At 33.8% G+C, this 17,991-nt stretch overlaps 1 protein-coding gene across 1 annotated transcript in view; it reads right to left on the bottom strand.

Moving 5' to 3' along the window:
• Positions 1–17,991, bottom strand: part of LOC132718993 (uncharacterized) — a 30,952-nt gene that overhangs the window by 10,164 nt on the left and 2,797 nt on the right. Inside the window, exon 2 of the mRNA XM_060702725.1 lies at positions 14,532–15,076. Coding sequence (XP_060558708.1) covers positions 14,532–15,056 — 525 coding nt within the window. The 5' untranslated portion in view covers positions 15,057–15,076. The remainder of the gene's footprint in view (positions 1–14,531; positions 15,077–17,991) is intronic.

Here is a 17,991-nt window from a genome sequence, read left to right as displayed (position 1 = left end):
AGGACTTACAGAGTGGACACGACATACTGTGTAATATTTGATTGTTTGATATTTGACCTTCAATTGTGACCTTGACCTTGAGCTGACACATGGGCAACATGGGTTCTGCACATCCCATTGTTGAAATGAACATTTTGAGCCAAGTTTGAAGAAAATCTTTCAATTAGTGTAGGACTTACAGAGCGGACACGACATATTGTTGTAAATATTTGATTGTTTGATATTTTGACCTTCAATTGTGACCTTGACCTTAAAATGACACATGGGCAACATGAGTTCTGCACATTCCCTTGTTGAGGTGAACATTTTAGCCAAGTTTGAAGAAAATCTTTCAATTATTGTAGGATCTACAGAGCGGACACGACATACTGTCTAATATATGATTGTGTTTGATATTTGACCTTCAATTGTGACCTTGAACCTTGAACCTGACACATGGGCAACATGGGTTCTGCCAACATCCCCTTGCTTGAGGTGAACATTTGAGCCAAGTTTGAAGAAAATCCTTCAAGTGGTATAGGAGTTTTATAGAGCGGACACGAAAATGGAGACGGACGGACGACTGACCGACGCGACAAAGCGAATCCATTATAGCCCCCCCCACATTTTTGTGGTGGGGGTATAATGACCTGGACAAAAGTAAAATATGAAAATTAAACAAAGGACCATAACTCAAAAATTATGAAGTTCAAAGTACCAGTCCTTGTGCAATGCACTTTTTCTAAATGAGATCTATCATTCTATGAAGTTTAAGTCCATAGGTTTTATAGTTTTGAAGAGAAATGGCCCAGAACAAAATTTGAAGTATGAAAATTAAACAAACGGCAATTACTCAAAAAATAAGAAGTTCACAGTACCAATTCTTTTGCACTGCACTGCACTTCGAGTTAATCATATATTATTTTGTTATAAATTTCTAAATTTCCAAATTTTCAGGCATGCAGGAGATTTAAGTTCTGAAAGAGTTACAATGATATCAAACATACAGAGTCTTTTTAATATTAATATGTTCTTCCTGTTAAAAATCCTTTTTAACTGAAGGAAATTTTTAGTTGCCTAGCTACCATGCAAATTTTCTTTGATTTTGATGCTTCTGTTCAGGATTAATGCAAAATTTTTACCAAGTCATTCTACACTAATATTCAACATATAAAAAATTCACTCATCTATCATTGTCATAGATAAAATAGTTTTCATATCCTAAAAGTATAAAAATATTTAAAAAAACTTGACAGCAAGTACTGAAGCTTATCACTTCACATTTAATGCAGTCATTTTCAATGAGAATATAGTCACACAAAACAACTAAAACTGTTTTATTTATCTTGAAATCAATACTTTAAAAAACTTTATAAAGACAGGATTACAGTTGATCAAATTCATGAAATGCATATGTTCAATGCAATTCTATACTTAAAGTGACATGACAAATGTTGTATTACACAAAACACAATCACATGAAAAGTTTTTAACATTATGGGAAGTAAGTTACTGGTAAGCTGACATAGGCAACCATTAAAATTAATATGATCCACACACTAGTCGATATAGCATTAAGTCCTTATAGCAAGCAGGCCTCAGGGGTTTTACTATTAAAATGACTTTCAATGGCTTTTTAGATCATCTATAAGCAAGTGGGATATTGTGACCATGTCTTGATGTCTGCAGGACAATACTGGCAACCCTGTTGCATTAGTTTTCCTCCCTTTCCAGAGCATGTTGAGACTGACACTTCCCATTAAGTCCTAAAATACATATAAATTAGAAGTTTAAAAAAAATTGTATAGGAAAATATAAATAGCACTTAAAATGAAACTTAAAAACAAAAATGTCAAAGCGACACATATGCCCCCTTTTCTAGCCCTTGACACACATTTTGTTTGTTTTGTTTGTCTCATTTTAACGCCTTTTTCAACAGTATTTCAGTCATATAGGCGGGTAGTTCCCCTAACCATCATTCCTGGAGAGTTACACCAGTACTAGACAACCTTCCTCCGCGCTAAACTATCCAAAGCATCTCCCGGGGATCGAACCCACGTCAGAGAGGTACCTGGATAAACAGTCATCGACTCTAACCCCATCGACGACGGAGGCGGTAATTGGTAGTTTTGTTACAGAAACTTGCCAATAAATGGGTACATGGAAAGTGTTCAATTATGGAAAAAAGAAAAATAATGGAGACTTTGTGAAAAAATAGTTTTTCAAAAATGATAATCAGATATTAGAAAACTACAGACCCCAAAAATCAATTAGAGGCCAAACCAATCAAAATCAGAAATATGATGACCCTGTGACCTTGAACCTTTGAAACCCACAAAATACTTTGGTTATTCCACTAATTATGATTAATCAATCATGGGAAATATGACTAACTTTGTGTTGAATACTTTTCAAGATAATCAGCTAAAACCGTTCTGACATTTTTAAGACCCACTGTGATGGCTTGACCTTTAACATAGTGACCCAAAAAAATCAATAGGAGCCATCCACTAGCTAATGACCAAATCAATTATGTGAAATATGACCTTCTTTGTGCTTAATACTTTTTCAAGATAAATCAGCGGAAAACCATCTTGACATTTGAAGCCTCTGTGACCCTGACCTTTAACATAGTGACCCAAAAATCAATAGGGACCATCTACTAGTTATGGCCAAAACCATCTACTAGTTATGGCCAATCACTATGTGAAAAATTAAAGAGTTTTTGTGATAAATAGTTTTTCAAGATAATCAGTGGAAAACCATGTGGTCTACTGACGGACAGATCAACAACATTTGCAAAACAATATACCCCCTTTTCTTCGTAGGGGGCATAATTAAGATTATTTTTAATTGAATAATTCTTTTCACAAACTGAAAAAAATACCATGGCAATAAAAGAATATTTATACAAGAGGGCCATGATGGCCTAAGGTCGCTCACCTGTATGTAGGCCCTCGGAGCTGGGCCAGTTTGAACCCAGGGCTTTTTTTTTTGAACAAACTTGGAAAGACACCTATAAGAAGATGATTCATGATATACACACTTATAATGAAAAACAATGATCTGCCGTCCCCCTACCCCCGGCAGGGGCCAATTTTAAACAAAGGGCTTTTATTCGAACAAAACTTGTAGACACTCACTAGAAGATGTTTTGTGCTAAAATATTATTAGCTCTAGGTCTTTGAGTTCTTTAAAAAGAAGATTTTTTTAGTTTTTACTATATACATATGGGGAAAATAAATGACCCCCTGGGGCGGGGCCAATTTTGAATCCAGGGCTTTTATTTTTTTTTAACAAACTTGGTAGACACCCATTGGAACATTGTTTCATGCTAAATATCTCAGCTCTAGCTCTTTGAGTTATTTAAAAGAAGAGATTTTTTAAGTTTTTACTATATACATATAGGGAAAATCAATGACCCCTGGGAAGGACCAATTTTGACCCCCAGGGCTTTTTATTTGAACAAACTTGGTAGACACTCTTTAGATGTTCATGCTACATATCTTAGCTCTAGCTCTTTTGGTTCTTTAAAAGAAGATTTTTTTAAGTTTTTACTATATGCATATTTTGGAAAATCAATGACCCCCTGGGGCAGGGCCAATTTTTTGACTCCAGGGCGTTTGTTTTTTGAAAAACTTGGTAGACACTCACTAGAAGATGTTTCATTGCCAAATATCTAAGCTCTAGCTCTTTGGGTTTTTTTAAAAGAAGATAATTAAAGTCTCTTCTTTCCGTTGCCATGGCAACCAGAGTTCTGCATGGAATTAAATTCTTTGAACAATTTTTAAAGGTGACCACCAAAAGGAACATTCCTGAGAAGTTTGGATGAAATTGGCTTAATGGGTTTATGAGGAGATGTCATTTAAAGTAAAAGTTCACAGAACGGACGGGGCCAGACGCTGGACGAAAAGCGATCACAAAAAGCTCAACCTGTCATTTTGTGACAGGTGAGCTAAAAATGTATGGCAAAGGAACACATTTGATATCAAGAAAATTACAAAAAAATACCTTTATATTTATAATAATTCTTAAAATATTTTTTACAACATGCTCATGATAAAATATGTCAAAAAATATTATGGCAAAAACTAACCTGATCCCTCTGCACAAACACAAATCTCATGGAACTTTCTTGGGTGTCGCTAATACATATTGAACCAAACATATTGAGAATAGGGAATTGGATAGTGCACTTGCTAGGCATAATCCAAAGGGTAGGAGTACTCTACATCAAGAGTGCATGGTGGAGTGCCTAAATGTACAGTAGTAAATTTATAAATTATGTATTACTGATAAATACAAGCTTTTTACAATTTAATATAAAAGACAAGATTTTGGCTAAAGTCCCAAAGTTTTGCTGCCAAATGTAATTCCTTTAATACACAGTCGGGAACTTTCGTTGCGTCCAAAGTTTCCCGAGGGATGTGCAAATTTGTTCAAGAGATCGGTAGTTCGAGCCAAACCGAGGTCGAACTATTATTAATAGAACAAAGGCCTCTAGGTTTTCAAACCCTACATCGGTCAAATGATAAATTTACGTCAAATAAAATGTTTACAGTACATTCAAAATTTGTTGAAAATTTTCCTAGTTAGAAATTATTAATCCTATTGAAAACATAAATTTAAAACGGTCCACTGTGTTAATCTATATTCATGCATATTGTAATTGGTTGGGTTCGATGGGGCAATCATTATCCAAACTGTGAACAAATGAGTTCAAAATATATTTATATGTTTATTATGGGATGAATTTTATTTTAAACAATGCATTAATTAAATATCAAAAAAAGAACATCTTACAGCAGCATCTATTTTGTAGTCATTTACAAAAAAAATAAACACACGTACAAGTACCATATATAAAAAGATTAACACTGTTACAATTCACATTGCATGAAGCACGGTTGTAATTAAAAGCCATCCAGGTAATCGTCATTCATTTAATTGACTTTTGGCATTTCAGGGGTTATTTTCTTTTTTATTATTACTAAAGACGGCAAATATACAATTTTATCATAACAAACACAAATCGGTATCAACACCTTTTAATTTGTATCAGTTAACCTTAATTGCCCTTGTCACCATCACATGGTGTTAAAAACATGTGTCACGCCTGTCAATTATTTTAGAACCTGTCGACATGCAAACTTTTGTTGCCTGTTTGTGTTCGACCAAAAAGGTGTGACTTACACTATATTTCTTCTGAAGGGACCGGAGATCAGGTTCGAGCCCATGGGTGTTCGAGCGATCCGAGGTAGAACAATATATTTGATAGGAATTTGCCGGGACTTGGCGATGAGAGTTCGAGCGGAGGGAGGTATTCGAGCCTTTTCCAAGCTCGAGCGAAACGAAGTTGAAACTGTATTCCCTTTCTAGAAAGCTTGATCATAGGTCTATGACTTTTTTTATTAAAATTGATTAAGCTAAAATTCAGGCTTATAAAATTCATGAATGTTTGGTTCTTAAGTGTCAACAAACATTTTTGATATTTTGGACGTGGCATTATATGTTTATACAAACATAGTGCAAATACACAGTGTAACACTATAGATGTTGTCAAATGAAAAATTATTCTTTTTCTGCTTGAACAGTCTGAATGCAGGATATGTGATTTATAGAATATTATGTTAGTGTAGGGTTATCATAACCTTTTACCCCATTAGCATATTGCAAAAATTTGCCGTTTTCATTGAAAAGTCCCTGTAACAAAGTTCAAAAACTTGCTGTGTCTATGAAAAATGCTTCAAAATTTACATAGTTAGGACATCCTTTAAAAAAATGTTTGTTTTGCAGTAACGCGACCGACTCAACAAAATTTACCCCCTAACTCAAAAAAATTCTTTCATGGTCTGGTTTTTGAATCAGAAATATTATGCCTTGCGCTTTGTTTTCGTTCTTTTAAAGGGTTAATAGAAGATACAAAATGTAGGTCTTTTTTAAATTAGAATTCAGTTATCAATTAATTAATTGTTACCAGATTATCAACCATATTATTGTCCAGCATTTTGAAATTCCATGTTTAATTTATTTATTAATAAATGTTCATAAGCAGTAGATGACCCCTATTATTAATTTCGAAAACTATTTATCACAAAGTCTTCATATTTCAAATACTGATTGGTGATTACCTATAAGAGAACCCCTACTGATTTTGGGTCACTAGTTTAGTTCTCTAATATCTCATTATCTTGAAAACTATTTATCACAAAGTCTTCATTATTTTTCAGTTTTCCATAAAATTGAACACTTCCATGTACCCCATTTAATGGCAAGTTTCTATAATAAAAACCTACCAATTATGTTAGTCAAGGGCTAGAAAAGGGGGAGAATCAACATACGGCTGCACAATGCACTATAACCCTTATCTTCCTATGTTTCTACATTTTGCCAATAACACGCACACTTTTCTATAATCCCAATCTAACCAATGTTCCAAATTTTGCCAATATCGACTCTTCAACTCCACAAAGCCAAACCTAAAAAAGGGGGAAAAGAACAATAATGAAGGCAAACAATGATAAATAAAGGGACTGTCACAGGAACACAACACTACACATGCCTACTTACCAGTTTATGATGCAATTACTTTTCAACCTAAAAAAGATAAGCATATACCTTGCTTTAAGGCTTTTGTGTTTCCAGACATGCTTATTTACAATAAACTTTGCTGCCCAAAATTTTGTAAAAAATAGAAACTTAAGATTTTGACATTTATTGTTTCGAGCAAACCATCAACTATATCTTTAACAGACCGTTGGATGTTTTTTATGCACACCAAATTTTCTTTCTTCAACTTTAAATTTTTTTAGAAAAACAAATGCACATAAAAAATTCAGTAACAATTTCTTGCCAAAATATTAAGGCAAATGCATAATTTCTTTTTTTTTTAATAAGAAAAAAGTATTCATCAACAACAAAAGCACACACTTGCACAAGCACTACAAATGTTGATAGCAGCTCCAACCAACCCATGATTTCCACAAAGAAAACAAATAACTTACATGAACACTTCGCTATATCTGTGCCTCCCAACGCCTTAGTTGTTGCCAATTACCAATACTTGAACTCCATAAACACATCTACACTTAACTTTTAAACTTCACAAGCACATAATGCCTAAAAAAGGGATAAAACAATCTATTAAATCTTAATCACTCAAACGTCCTTTATATAAAATAACATGTGTCTATTTTCAACCCAACTTTTGTAATATTTTCCTTTAATCAAGGAAAAAGCATTTCCCCACAATAGTATGCATGGCAAATCAAATTGAAATAATTTCTTCTTCCACAAATATGAAGGTAAATACCATTTTCACATGTTTAAATCTGATTTCAGGTTCCCCCCTTTTCTAATCTATTGCCCTATCTTTTCCCCTACAAAAAGTCACAGGCACTCCATGCGCGATGTCACTGACTATACTGCTACCGACTGAAGATAATTGTTTATTTTTCCAAAAAAAAATCTGCTCCCTCTAGCATTAGTTCTTAAATAAATTCTTAACCAAATGTCAAATGTTTAACAAATAGTTTTGTTCTTTTCATTAAATAGGAACAAAAAAATATACCCAAAAACTAATAAGGACATGCAACTCTAGCATAAAAGGGAAGTAATTTGGGCTTCTCATTAGGAATTTGTCATGACAGTTCATAGTGTGCACAATTCTGTTGCAATGGTTTTCCCCTATACAACTGATACTGGTAAAAAGGCAACGCTCCCAATAGAAAATAGACAAGTAATTCCCAATCCATGACAGATAAATCCCCAGTACAACACTGAAAGATTCCCTCAAAAGAATCATCAAATTTGAAGGTGGACATAAACAGAAATACCATTGTTAAGCGATACTGTATGCAATAACAAGAACTGTCGGAGGACAGTAACGCTCGACTATTCGAAAATTGTCACAAGGGTGTTTCATTGAGTATAATAATGCTTACCTATATGAATACATAAAATTGTCCGAAAAGGTACAAAACTCTTAAAGTTTCAATACATTCCCTTCAGTAGTTATGGAGAGACAAGCTTACATGCAAAAACTTTACCAAGAATTCATGAGTCGAAAAAGGGGCATAATTATGCAAAAAAAAGCAAATCAGAGTTATGGGGACTTGTACCAAATCATCTTAGATAATCAGCAGAGACCAAGTGTGTGAAGTTTCAATCCATTCCCTTCAGTAGTTATGGAGATACCAGCTTTACATGCAAAAACTTAACGCAAGAATTTTCTAAGTCGAAAAAGGGGCATAATTATGTTTAAAAAGCAAATCAGAGTTATGGGACTTGTGCCAATCATCTTAGATAATCACAGAGAACAAGTGTGTGAAGTTTCAATCCATTCCCTTCAGTAGTTATGGAGATACAACCAGCTTACATGCAAAAACTTAACCAAGAATTTCTAAGTCGAAAAAGGGGCATAATTATGTAAAAAAGCAAATCAGAGTTATGGGACTTGTGGCAATTATCTTAGATAATCACAGAGAACAAGTGTGTGAAGTTTCAATCCATTCCTTCAGTAGTTATGGAGATACCAGCTTACACGCAAAAAAACTTAACCAAGAACTTCTAAGTCGAAAAAGGGCATAATTATGTAAAAAAGCAAATCAGAGTTATGGGACTTGTGCCAATCATCTTAGATAATCACAGAGAACAAGTGTGTGAAGTTTCAATCAATTCCCTTCAGTAGTTATGGAGATAACAGCTTACATACAAAAACTTAACCAAGAATTTCTAAGTCGAAAAAGGGGCATAATTATGAAAAAAAGCAAATCAGAGTTATGGGACTTGTGCCAATCATCTTAGATATTCACAGAGAACAAGTGTGTGAAGTTTCAATCCATTCCCTTCAGTAGTTTATGGAGATACCAGCTTACATACAAAAACTTAACCAAGAATTTCTAAGTCGAAAAAGGGGCATAATTATAAAAAAAAGCAAATCAGAGTTATGGGACTTGTGCAATCATCTTAGATAATCACAGAGAACAAGTGTGTGAAGTTTCAATCCATTCCCTTCAGTAGTTATGGAGATACCAGCTTACATACAAAAACTTAACCAAGAATTTCTAAGTCGAAAAAGGGGCATAATTATGAAAAAAAGCAAATCAGAGTTATGGGACTTGTGCCAATCATCTTAGATAATCACAGAGAACAAGTGTGTGAAGTTTCAATCCATTCCCTTCAGTAGTTATGGAGATACCAGCTTACATACAAAAACTTAACCACAGGGACAGGGACAGGGACGCCGACGCCGACAAATGGGTGACTGCATTAGCTCGATTATTCTGCGAATAGTCGAGCTAAAAACCAAGTATATATAACCACATGAGTGATATTTCATGAAACATTAATTTTTCCTATTGAACTAAATCAAATAAAATATTATTATGGTTTAAAATATTAACTTTCTGAGTTTTATCAAGGATAACCCACCAATTGCAGCCAAAAATAACCAAAAAAAATGCCGGAAACTGCAAGCAAAATCTCAACAATGAGGTTGCCATTTTTTTCTTAGCTATATCCTGTACTGAACGGTACTATTTCTGCAAATCAGGTGCTAACAAAATATTGCCATTTTCTTGGTTATTTTTATGAAAGTAATATATTTTGCATTGAAAATGACTTGTATGGAGTTGAAGTGTGTCACAGATACACTATTACACCTATAGTATGCCGCATTAAATTTCATACAAAACCATTCACCACCATACATAATGAGATGTTACACCACAAAGTTTTTTTTGCATGATGATAAAGTTTTTCAGGGGAAAAAAGATATATTATAGAATTATTAACCTCATAATTTTCCCCAAATCGACATTTTTCACATATCTTTCCCCTCCCTACCAGCACCCAGCATCTTCCCCTTTCTGTAAAAAAAACCCCCTGAATTGTAAAAGAAATAAATTTGTACTGTGCATCAAAACAAGTTTGTTGACATTGATTTCCCAAGTGCATAATTAGATCAAATGTGTATTAACTGTGAAGAAAGCAATGCATTCCTTGCATATATTTATAGCATACAGGGGTACATTTGTCGTAAATTCAGAATTATTTCCTTATAGAATGCCAATTTCCTTAGCCCACTTCATCTGCTCTTTGCAGGACGTACCTGTTCAAACTTCATTGGCCGCCAAGGAACAAACAGTGTAAACAACAATTACATTTATTTCCATAAAGATTCAATTTAAAGATAACTATTCAACATCTATTGTCTCAACTTGAACATCTCTTCTTAACAAAGATAATTTCAAGGAACAGTGCAAAAAACAAGTACCATTATTGTCATAAAAATTCTAGTTAAAGACCAATATTCAACATTTATTGTCGCAACATCTCTTCCTAACAAAGATTATTTCAAACAACACGTACGTGTTCACTGCCAACTTTTTCAATTTCTGTTGGCCATGCGATTATACCTTTGAATACTTCTATAGTAATACACTCCTAAATTTTTTTCATAACAATGTTAACAATCCATACCGAAATAGGTTTCTAATAGAAGGCCGAGTTGACTGGTCCGAGTCAGTATAAGTCCAAGTTGATCCTTTGCGGCAAAAAAAAACCACAAAGGCCATGAAAATCACAGGCGAATAAACCTTGAATATTTATAATGACCATGTCAACATTTAGGCACCTTACCATGTCCGCCACACATGCCAGTACTTAGAGTAGAGAAAATTACTAAATCGACAAAAAACCACCGTTCCAACAAAAATTAGGCCTGAGAGAAAGTGCTACCATGGATTTATATGAATTTTGGTGGTTTCGTCAAACTACTGTTTCGGCGGACTAACATTATGAAAAGGTGCGAAAGAGGTTTCGTCAATCTTATTTTATAATTAAAGGCATAGTAGGCATGGTTCATGTATATAAAGTGGTTTTATCATCAATATGTTTGTTGTAATCAAATTATGACACAAAATTTCATTAATGAATAGAATACATTGAAGAAGTATGTCTATTTATTATACCTATTTTGATAATGATTTGTTCTTTATTGGATTAATTCAGTAAGTTTTGAGAAAAAAAATATTTAAAAAAAAAAAACATTAAAGCTTCATTTGACGCCTGGTTGATGTAATGACTACTTCCCAACTACTGAGATTATGCACCCACAATCCAATAACTTCAACGACAGGATTTATGAGGACAGTTTTTAGGTTTTATATTGAGTGATGAATAAAGAATGAAAAAAGATTGTTGTTGTTTATTATGTAAAATAATTGACTAGGGATGTGCGGTATTACCGGTATACCGGTATACCGCGGTTTCGTTCAGACGCGGTACGTACCGGTACGACCCCTAGGAATACCGGTTTTTTAATATATATAATTTTACATAATATTTTTGTAAGATTCGGACGTTATTTACCCTGTAATCTGTGTTTCAACTTTCAACCTAAATTAAAGTGGAATTCCAAGTCTATTTTTAGAGCAGCAGTAAATGCACAGTATAATACTCTAACGAATAATTAGTCGCGGAAAGGTCGGATCGTTTCCCGGTTGTTTTTCATATTTATTATGTAGTGTAAATACATTTCATCCGCCGACATTTTTATAATTTCTATATATCATTCTTCATTTAAATGCATTAAAAGGGGACACCCATGTTAGTGCTCAGTCTAAGGCTAGTAAACATGTTGACGTATTGACGAGTGGCGACAATAACAAAACGTAAAGCATTTAGACATAGCCCAACTTGTAAACAGCTCATACCGTCATGGACGAATTCACCACGGTCAAAAATCCAAAGGGGAAATCGGATATTTGGAGGCATTTTGGGCTCCAAAAGTCTAAAATAACACAGAAATTAATTGATAATACAGCCGTATGTATGAAGTGTGATATTCTTTCTTTTATTTATTATTTTCCAGTCAGGTAGACAGATGTTAGTTGAAAGAAATAAAGATATTAATCTGTTTTTCTAAAATGTATTGTGTTTTATCAAAATGTTTAAACATTCTTATGGCAGTTGGTCTTAGTTTGCATAAGTTAAACATTAAAAAGTGTCTTCATAATACCGTGGTACATACCGCGGTACACAGGTGAAATACCGCGATATACCGCGGTACAAAAAAATTGGTGGTACCCATCCCTATAATTGACTCTATATAAACAATTGATACAGGCATAGCTTAAGGTCTTCAGCGTACCAGTTTATAAACTATGACATGCCGCATCAGATGAAAAACAAAAATGTTAAAGAGCTGCTTATAAAGTTTTGGAAGCCAGAACTAATACAGGCATAGTATTAAAGAGAATCTACTATGTTTTTTTTTACACTCTATATAAACAATTGATACAGGCATAGTATGAAAGAGAATCTACTATGGTTTTTTTTACATAATAAACAACAACAATCTTTTTATCAAGTGACAGTAACCAATTATTTTCCTTTCTGTTTATGTCATATAACAAAGAGTCCAAGTTCAAAAGAAATATCTTTATATTTTCCCTGGTATTGTGATTTCCTATGCCATAAGCCTGATAGGCATTTTCACCAGCCACATGACCGTCAAACATTCCAGAAGAAAAGAAAAAATTACAAAATCGACTAAAAACCAACGTTCAAACAACCATATGACCGATAGAAGGCGATACCACGGATTTATATAATTTGCCCCACAGGGGGCCCACACAGTGTTTGGATGGTATATACTGCTTGATAGTGACCTTAAAATGAGATTTTAGTCATAACCTTATAATATGTATATAAATATAGACAAGGGGCATTACTCGCTAAATAGAGAATTTTCGATCACCCTCAAATTCATGCGAGATTTTCCACTAATTAAATAAAAAAATTCAAAAAACTATACTGCGTTGCATAGCTTATATAATCCACAATTGATAAACACTAACTCTTTTCTGATTCCCTGAGCCCATTTAAAAAAATTTATTCAAAACCGTTCACTTCTGTCACAAAATTGCTTAGTCGTACGAGATGTCGCAACACCAAATTCCACGGGTAAAATATCAATTTTAAAAGGGGTAGGTACAAATAAACGCATGCAAACAATAACACAACATAGTTTCTATTACCTACCTGCGCAAATAGTCGTGAAGCGCTCTATATTCGTCTGTTTTGAACGAAATCTTCAAATCAGAGCAGAAATCTGCTTCGACGTAGACATCTTGGGGAAACCCCGGTCACGTCACAAGCCGGTGTATCGAGACCTTTCATTGGTTCGGTAGGAACTTTGTTTATAACGACAACCAATGAAAGGTTTCCATTCACCATGACCAGAATTTCCAACATGTATTCGCCGAAGCAGATTTCTGCACTGATTTGAAGATTTCGTTCGAAACAGACGAATATAGAGCGCTTCACGACTATTTGCGCAGGTAGGTAATAGAAACTATGTTGTGTTATTGTTTGCATGCGTTTATTTGTACCTACCCCTTTTAAAATTGATATTTTACCCGTGGAATTTGGTGTTGCGACATCTCGTACGACTAAGCAATTTTGTGACAGAAGTGAACGGTTTTGAATAAATTTTTTTAAATGGGCTCAGGGAATCAGAAAAGAGTTAGTGTTTATCAATTGTGGATTATATAAGCTATGCAACGCAGTATAGTTTTTTGAATTTTTTTATTTAATTAGTGGAAAATCTCGCATGAATTTGAGGGTGATCGAAAATTCTCTATTTAGCGAGTAATGCCCCTTGTCTATATTTATATACATATTATAAGGTTATGACTAAAATCTCATTTTAAGGTCACTATCAAGCAGTATATACCATCCAAACACTGTGTGGGCCCCCTGTGATTTGCCCGTGGCGCTACGTAGGCTAAATGCACAAACTATTTACTACTTTTAATCACTTTATGAAAAATATACAACCTTCACAGCAAACAACAATATAAAACATAAGCAAATAGAACAAAGACAGATATATACAAACAATAACAAACCAACCATTTCTTCCCGCCAAAAAGTCCTTTGTTCTGCAAGCCAGCTTGTAATTAGGTCACCTAGACATTCTTAATCATAGCTAACACGAACTGACAATGGGAAATCAAGCAGATCATTAAATAAACACTAATCTACAATATAAATAAAGCATAAAAATTCAATACTTACAGTTTAAACTTGCTAGTACATTTAAATTATCGCTCTGAAATAAACCCTCTATCTTCCTTAATGGCTGCCTGTTTGTTGATGTTTTTTCATTGGCTTACATTGTCACGTGATCAAATCAACATAGGTGTGGACTAAGTTATTTCCATTGCAGTTCTGACTTTAATTGTTTTAATCACAATTTAATCCCCGAAAAAATATGTTGAAACAATTCCAGAATTAACAAAAATCTTAAAATTACCGAAAACATTAAATGTTATATAAATTGTAAATAAAGGTTTTACATTTCACCCCTAAATAAAACATAATGGACTCAACCAAAAACAAGCGTCTCTCTCTTTATTTAATGATGTATTTACATGACCATGATCAACACATAAATCCCAGACCAATTGTAAGACGAAACTATTGTAAAAATAATACTATGACCACAGCAGATTTCGTACAGAAAAAAACGTAGGAAAGCGTACCGGATTTCGACTTTCTGATATATGCGAATCATCCAGAATGGATGGGCTTTCGACCATATCATCCGTTTCAATGTCTACCAATATACACGAACTTCCGTTTTCCATAGATACGTCATCTTCTATTATGCCAGAGTCACCCTGATCAATTTCTTGTGTAGTTTTCGATATGCTGTCCATCCAGCTGTCAAATTCTGCGGCATTAATAAGGTTATCTGATGTATTACTGTGTTCAATTGCTGAAACGTTTTGCAATACATCTTCGCCTGTAAAGGATACTTGACTTTCGTCTGTTTCTGTCGAACCCTTAGCTTGACAAGTTTCCTGCGACGATTGGCGCGTTTCTTCGATGAGATGCTTTTCAGATGATTGTGTTGTCTGGTTAAGCCAAGATTTCGAAGGTCCAAAATCTTTGTCTGTCAATTCAGAATGTGTTGATATGTGATCATGTGATTGTATTGGTTCAAATGCTCTCGCGTGATCTTCGAATTGCCTTGATTCCATTCTGATTTCTATTCTGGCTTCCATTTGTATCTTTTTTCGTAGACCTAGATCGGTACAAAAATGGATTTTAAATCACTTGAATAATACAATTACTCCTAAATAAAACAGAATATGACAAATGATTGTCTGCGTAAAACTTTAATGTAGAAGTTATTCCTTATTATATCAGATATAGAAATTAGCTGTTGGTAATCGACGATGTGGGATAAGGGTTAAAAGCTATACATGTATTATATTTTAAAAGTTGTTTGCATGCACATTTAAGTAAATATGTCATTGAATTTTGCGGACTTGATCCAATCGTCCTGTCGGTAGATAGTCACTTATTCTACCACGAGCAGCATGTATCCCTAATGAACATATAGAAGGACCAAAAATGTGTGTAAATATGCAATAACATCACTGTTAACGATCTATTTACAGACATGTGACGTAACCATTAAAATGCGAAGCGCTGCAAATAAGAACGGAAACAAATCAGGCACAATTTAGCTTGATATCAGGTACGGCAGCAATTTTTTGTTGATTTCGTGTTAGAATCGAAATAATATATCCCAAGCAGTGGTTTTATCTCTACATAAAAATCACTGTTTGTCGTTCGGATGCGCAGCATTATATCACATATAATTCCAATCTCCACGTAGTGATCTCCCCTTCATCCTTCGGCATATTCTTACTGTCCTGACAAAGGGAAGTAAAAACTGCTAGGAGTTTAATATAATTTCCCGCATTCGAATCACTGTTTGTCGTTCGGATGCGCAGCATTATATCATACATAATTCTAATCTCCAAGCAGAGATCTCCCCTTTTTTCTTTTGGCATATTCTTACTGTCCTGATAAAGGGAAGTAACCACTACGAGAAGTTTGATATGATTCCCTGCTACTGAATCACTGTTTGCCGTTCGGATGTGCAGCTTTATATCACATATAATTCCCTGTAACTGAATGACTGTTTGCCGTTCGGATGTGCAGCTTTATATCACATATAATTCCCTGTAACTGAATGACTGTTTGCCGTTCGAATGTGCAGCTTTATATCACATATAATTCCCTGTAACTGAATCACTGTTTGCCGATCGGATGTGCAGCATAATATCATTTATTATTCTCGTATTTACTAAATTTCAAACTACAAGTCCTGTATGTATAAATTTTACTTGTATATCCACGTTAAAAATCGAAGTAAGACTTATATAAATCTAACAGCGTTTACACTTCTAGGAAAAATCAACGCCTCGTGTCTATATATGTGTTTTATATTATTAACATATAATTATGTGCATATTATCAATGATTTTTGCAGACAAAAATATCATTATATCTTGATTAGATGTCAATTTCAGATTTAATGACATATTAAATATACGAGTATATATATATATATAAAGTTGAAATATGAATGTAATATTATGTTATTCTAGGTATGAATGTATAGATAAGACAGAAATAAACTTAAATACTTTAATTTGAAAAAAAAAATTATGTAATTCCTCGCATCCGAACACAATACAGTGATCTTTTGTAGCGGATAAAATCACCGTTGGGAATATACATGTATTACTTCTTAAATAAACATTTTCGCATACCGAGACAATACCATTTATTTCAAAGTCTACAAACAAGTAACTGATCATGTTTATAAGAAAGGCCCATTATGCCTTAGAAATGCTATCATTTTTACATCTCAAAACTAGTTTAAATTTGGTTTCTAATGCTACAGTTTCCAAAAAAAACAACATACTTATTTGTTATATACATGTACATGATCTATCGTTTGCATCTTTAGCTCTGATGGCAATTGGTATAATTAATTATATAATGTTTTTAGTAAGGAAGTCAGATACTACTTTTTTTTACATTTTGCTACCTTTCAACACATAACTGCGGGTTCAACGCTTCCTTTTTTTCAGCTGTAAAACATCTCATATTTTCTTAATCAATTTATTTAAACATTATGAAACATGTGTGTGACATGTCTATGAAATAAATATATGTGGATTTTTGAGGCAAAATTAATAGATGAACATATGATCTTATCAGATGACCAAGCAGACTTTCAGAGCATACATAATTATGCAAAATGCGACAATGGCTTATACATATGGGAGGGGTAACCGGGTGGGCATTAAACCCTGTGGTCCAGTAGCAGTAGAATAATAATTGAACTTCAACTTTCAGGTAAGTCTCGTTCAATTTATTAATTCTACTGCACTGGACCACCTAGGGTTAATGAGATTTTAGAGACCATGCTCGCATTTTGACAAGTCGTTAAAAATTCATAACCAAGTAAAATGATTACGTATTCAATCTACGACTATTAACTTTTCAAAAACTGAAAATATAATGCACAAAATAAAGTATGCAATAGCCATATACATAAAATGCTGTAAAAGTAACAATCATTATAAAAGAATACTATTCCCTAGCTATTGCTACTGTGTTGAAAAGGTCATAAGGCTTGACCCCTGCTGCAATGTTACATTGCATAATTTATATTGCTTATTGTAAACAAGTTTGACATTAAATGGTATACACATATACCACGGTGATAGGGCGATTACCACAACTTTTCCGCGCAACGTCAAAATATCTTACTTCTGTCTGAGACACCGTATATTTCTGTGGTACAAAATGGACAGCAAGTCTGTAACCGAGACGAAAACAGCAGATAATTTGCTCAAAACAAGGTAAAATCATCATTTTTTTCTTTTTCATCGAATGTGCCATTTAATTTGAAACTTATTTATCCTTACTACATGCAAAATGCTTCATTAATTAAGTCAGGATAGTGAAAACATTTAGGGCATACTGAAAAAAATCTTGCTTTGATTACGAAATATAACGTATTTCTAGTCCGTTCAGTTCATATAACTGGCCAAAATACAATATAAATATGTACATTGTTGTCGTATGAACATGTTACAATACATAAATAACCCGTTTTTTTATATTTGGTAC

The sequence above is a fragment of the Ruditapes philippinarum genome, unplaced genomic scaffold (genome assembly GCF_026571515.1).
Source record: "Ruditapes philippinarum isolate M1 unplaced genomic scaffold, ASM2657151v2 ctg1578_1_1_1_1, whole genome shotgun sequence".
NCBI classification, from domain to species: Eukaryota; Metazoa; Mollusca; class Bivalvia; order Venerida; family Veneridae; genus Ruditapes; species Ruditapes philippinarum.
This window is presented reverse-complemented; position numbering and strand designations above follow the sequence as displayed.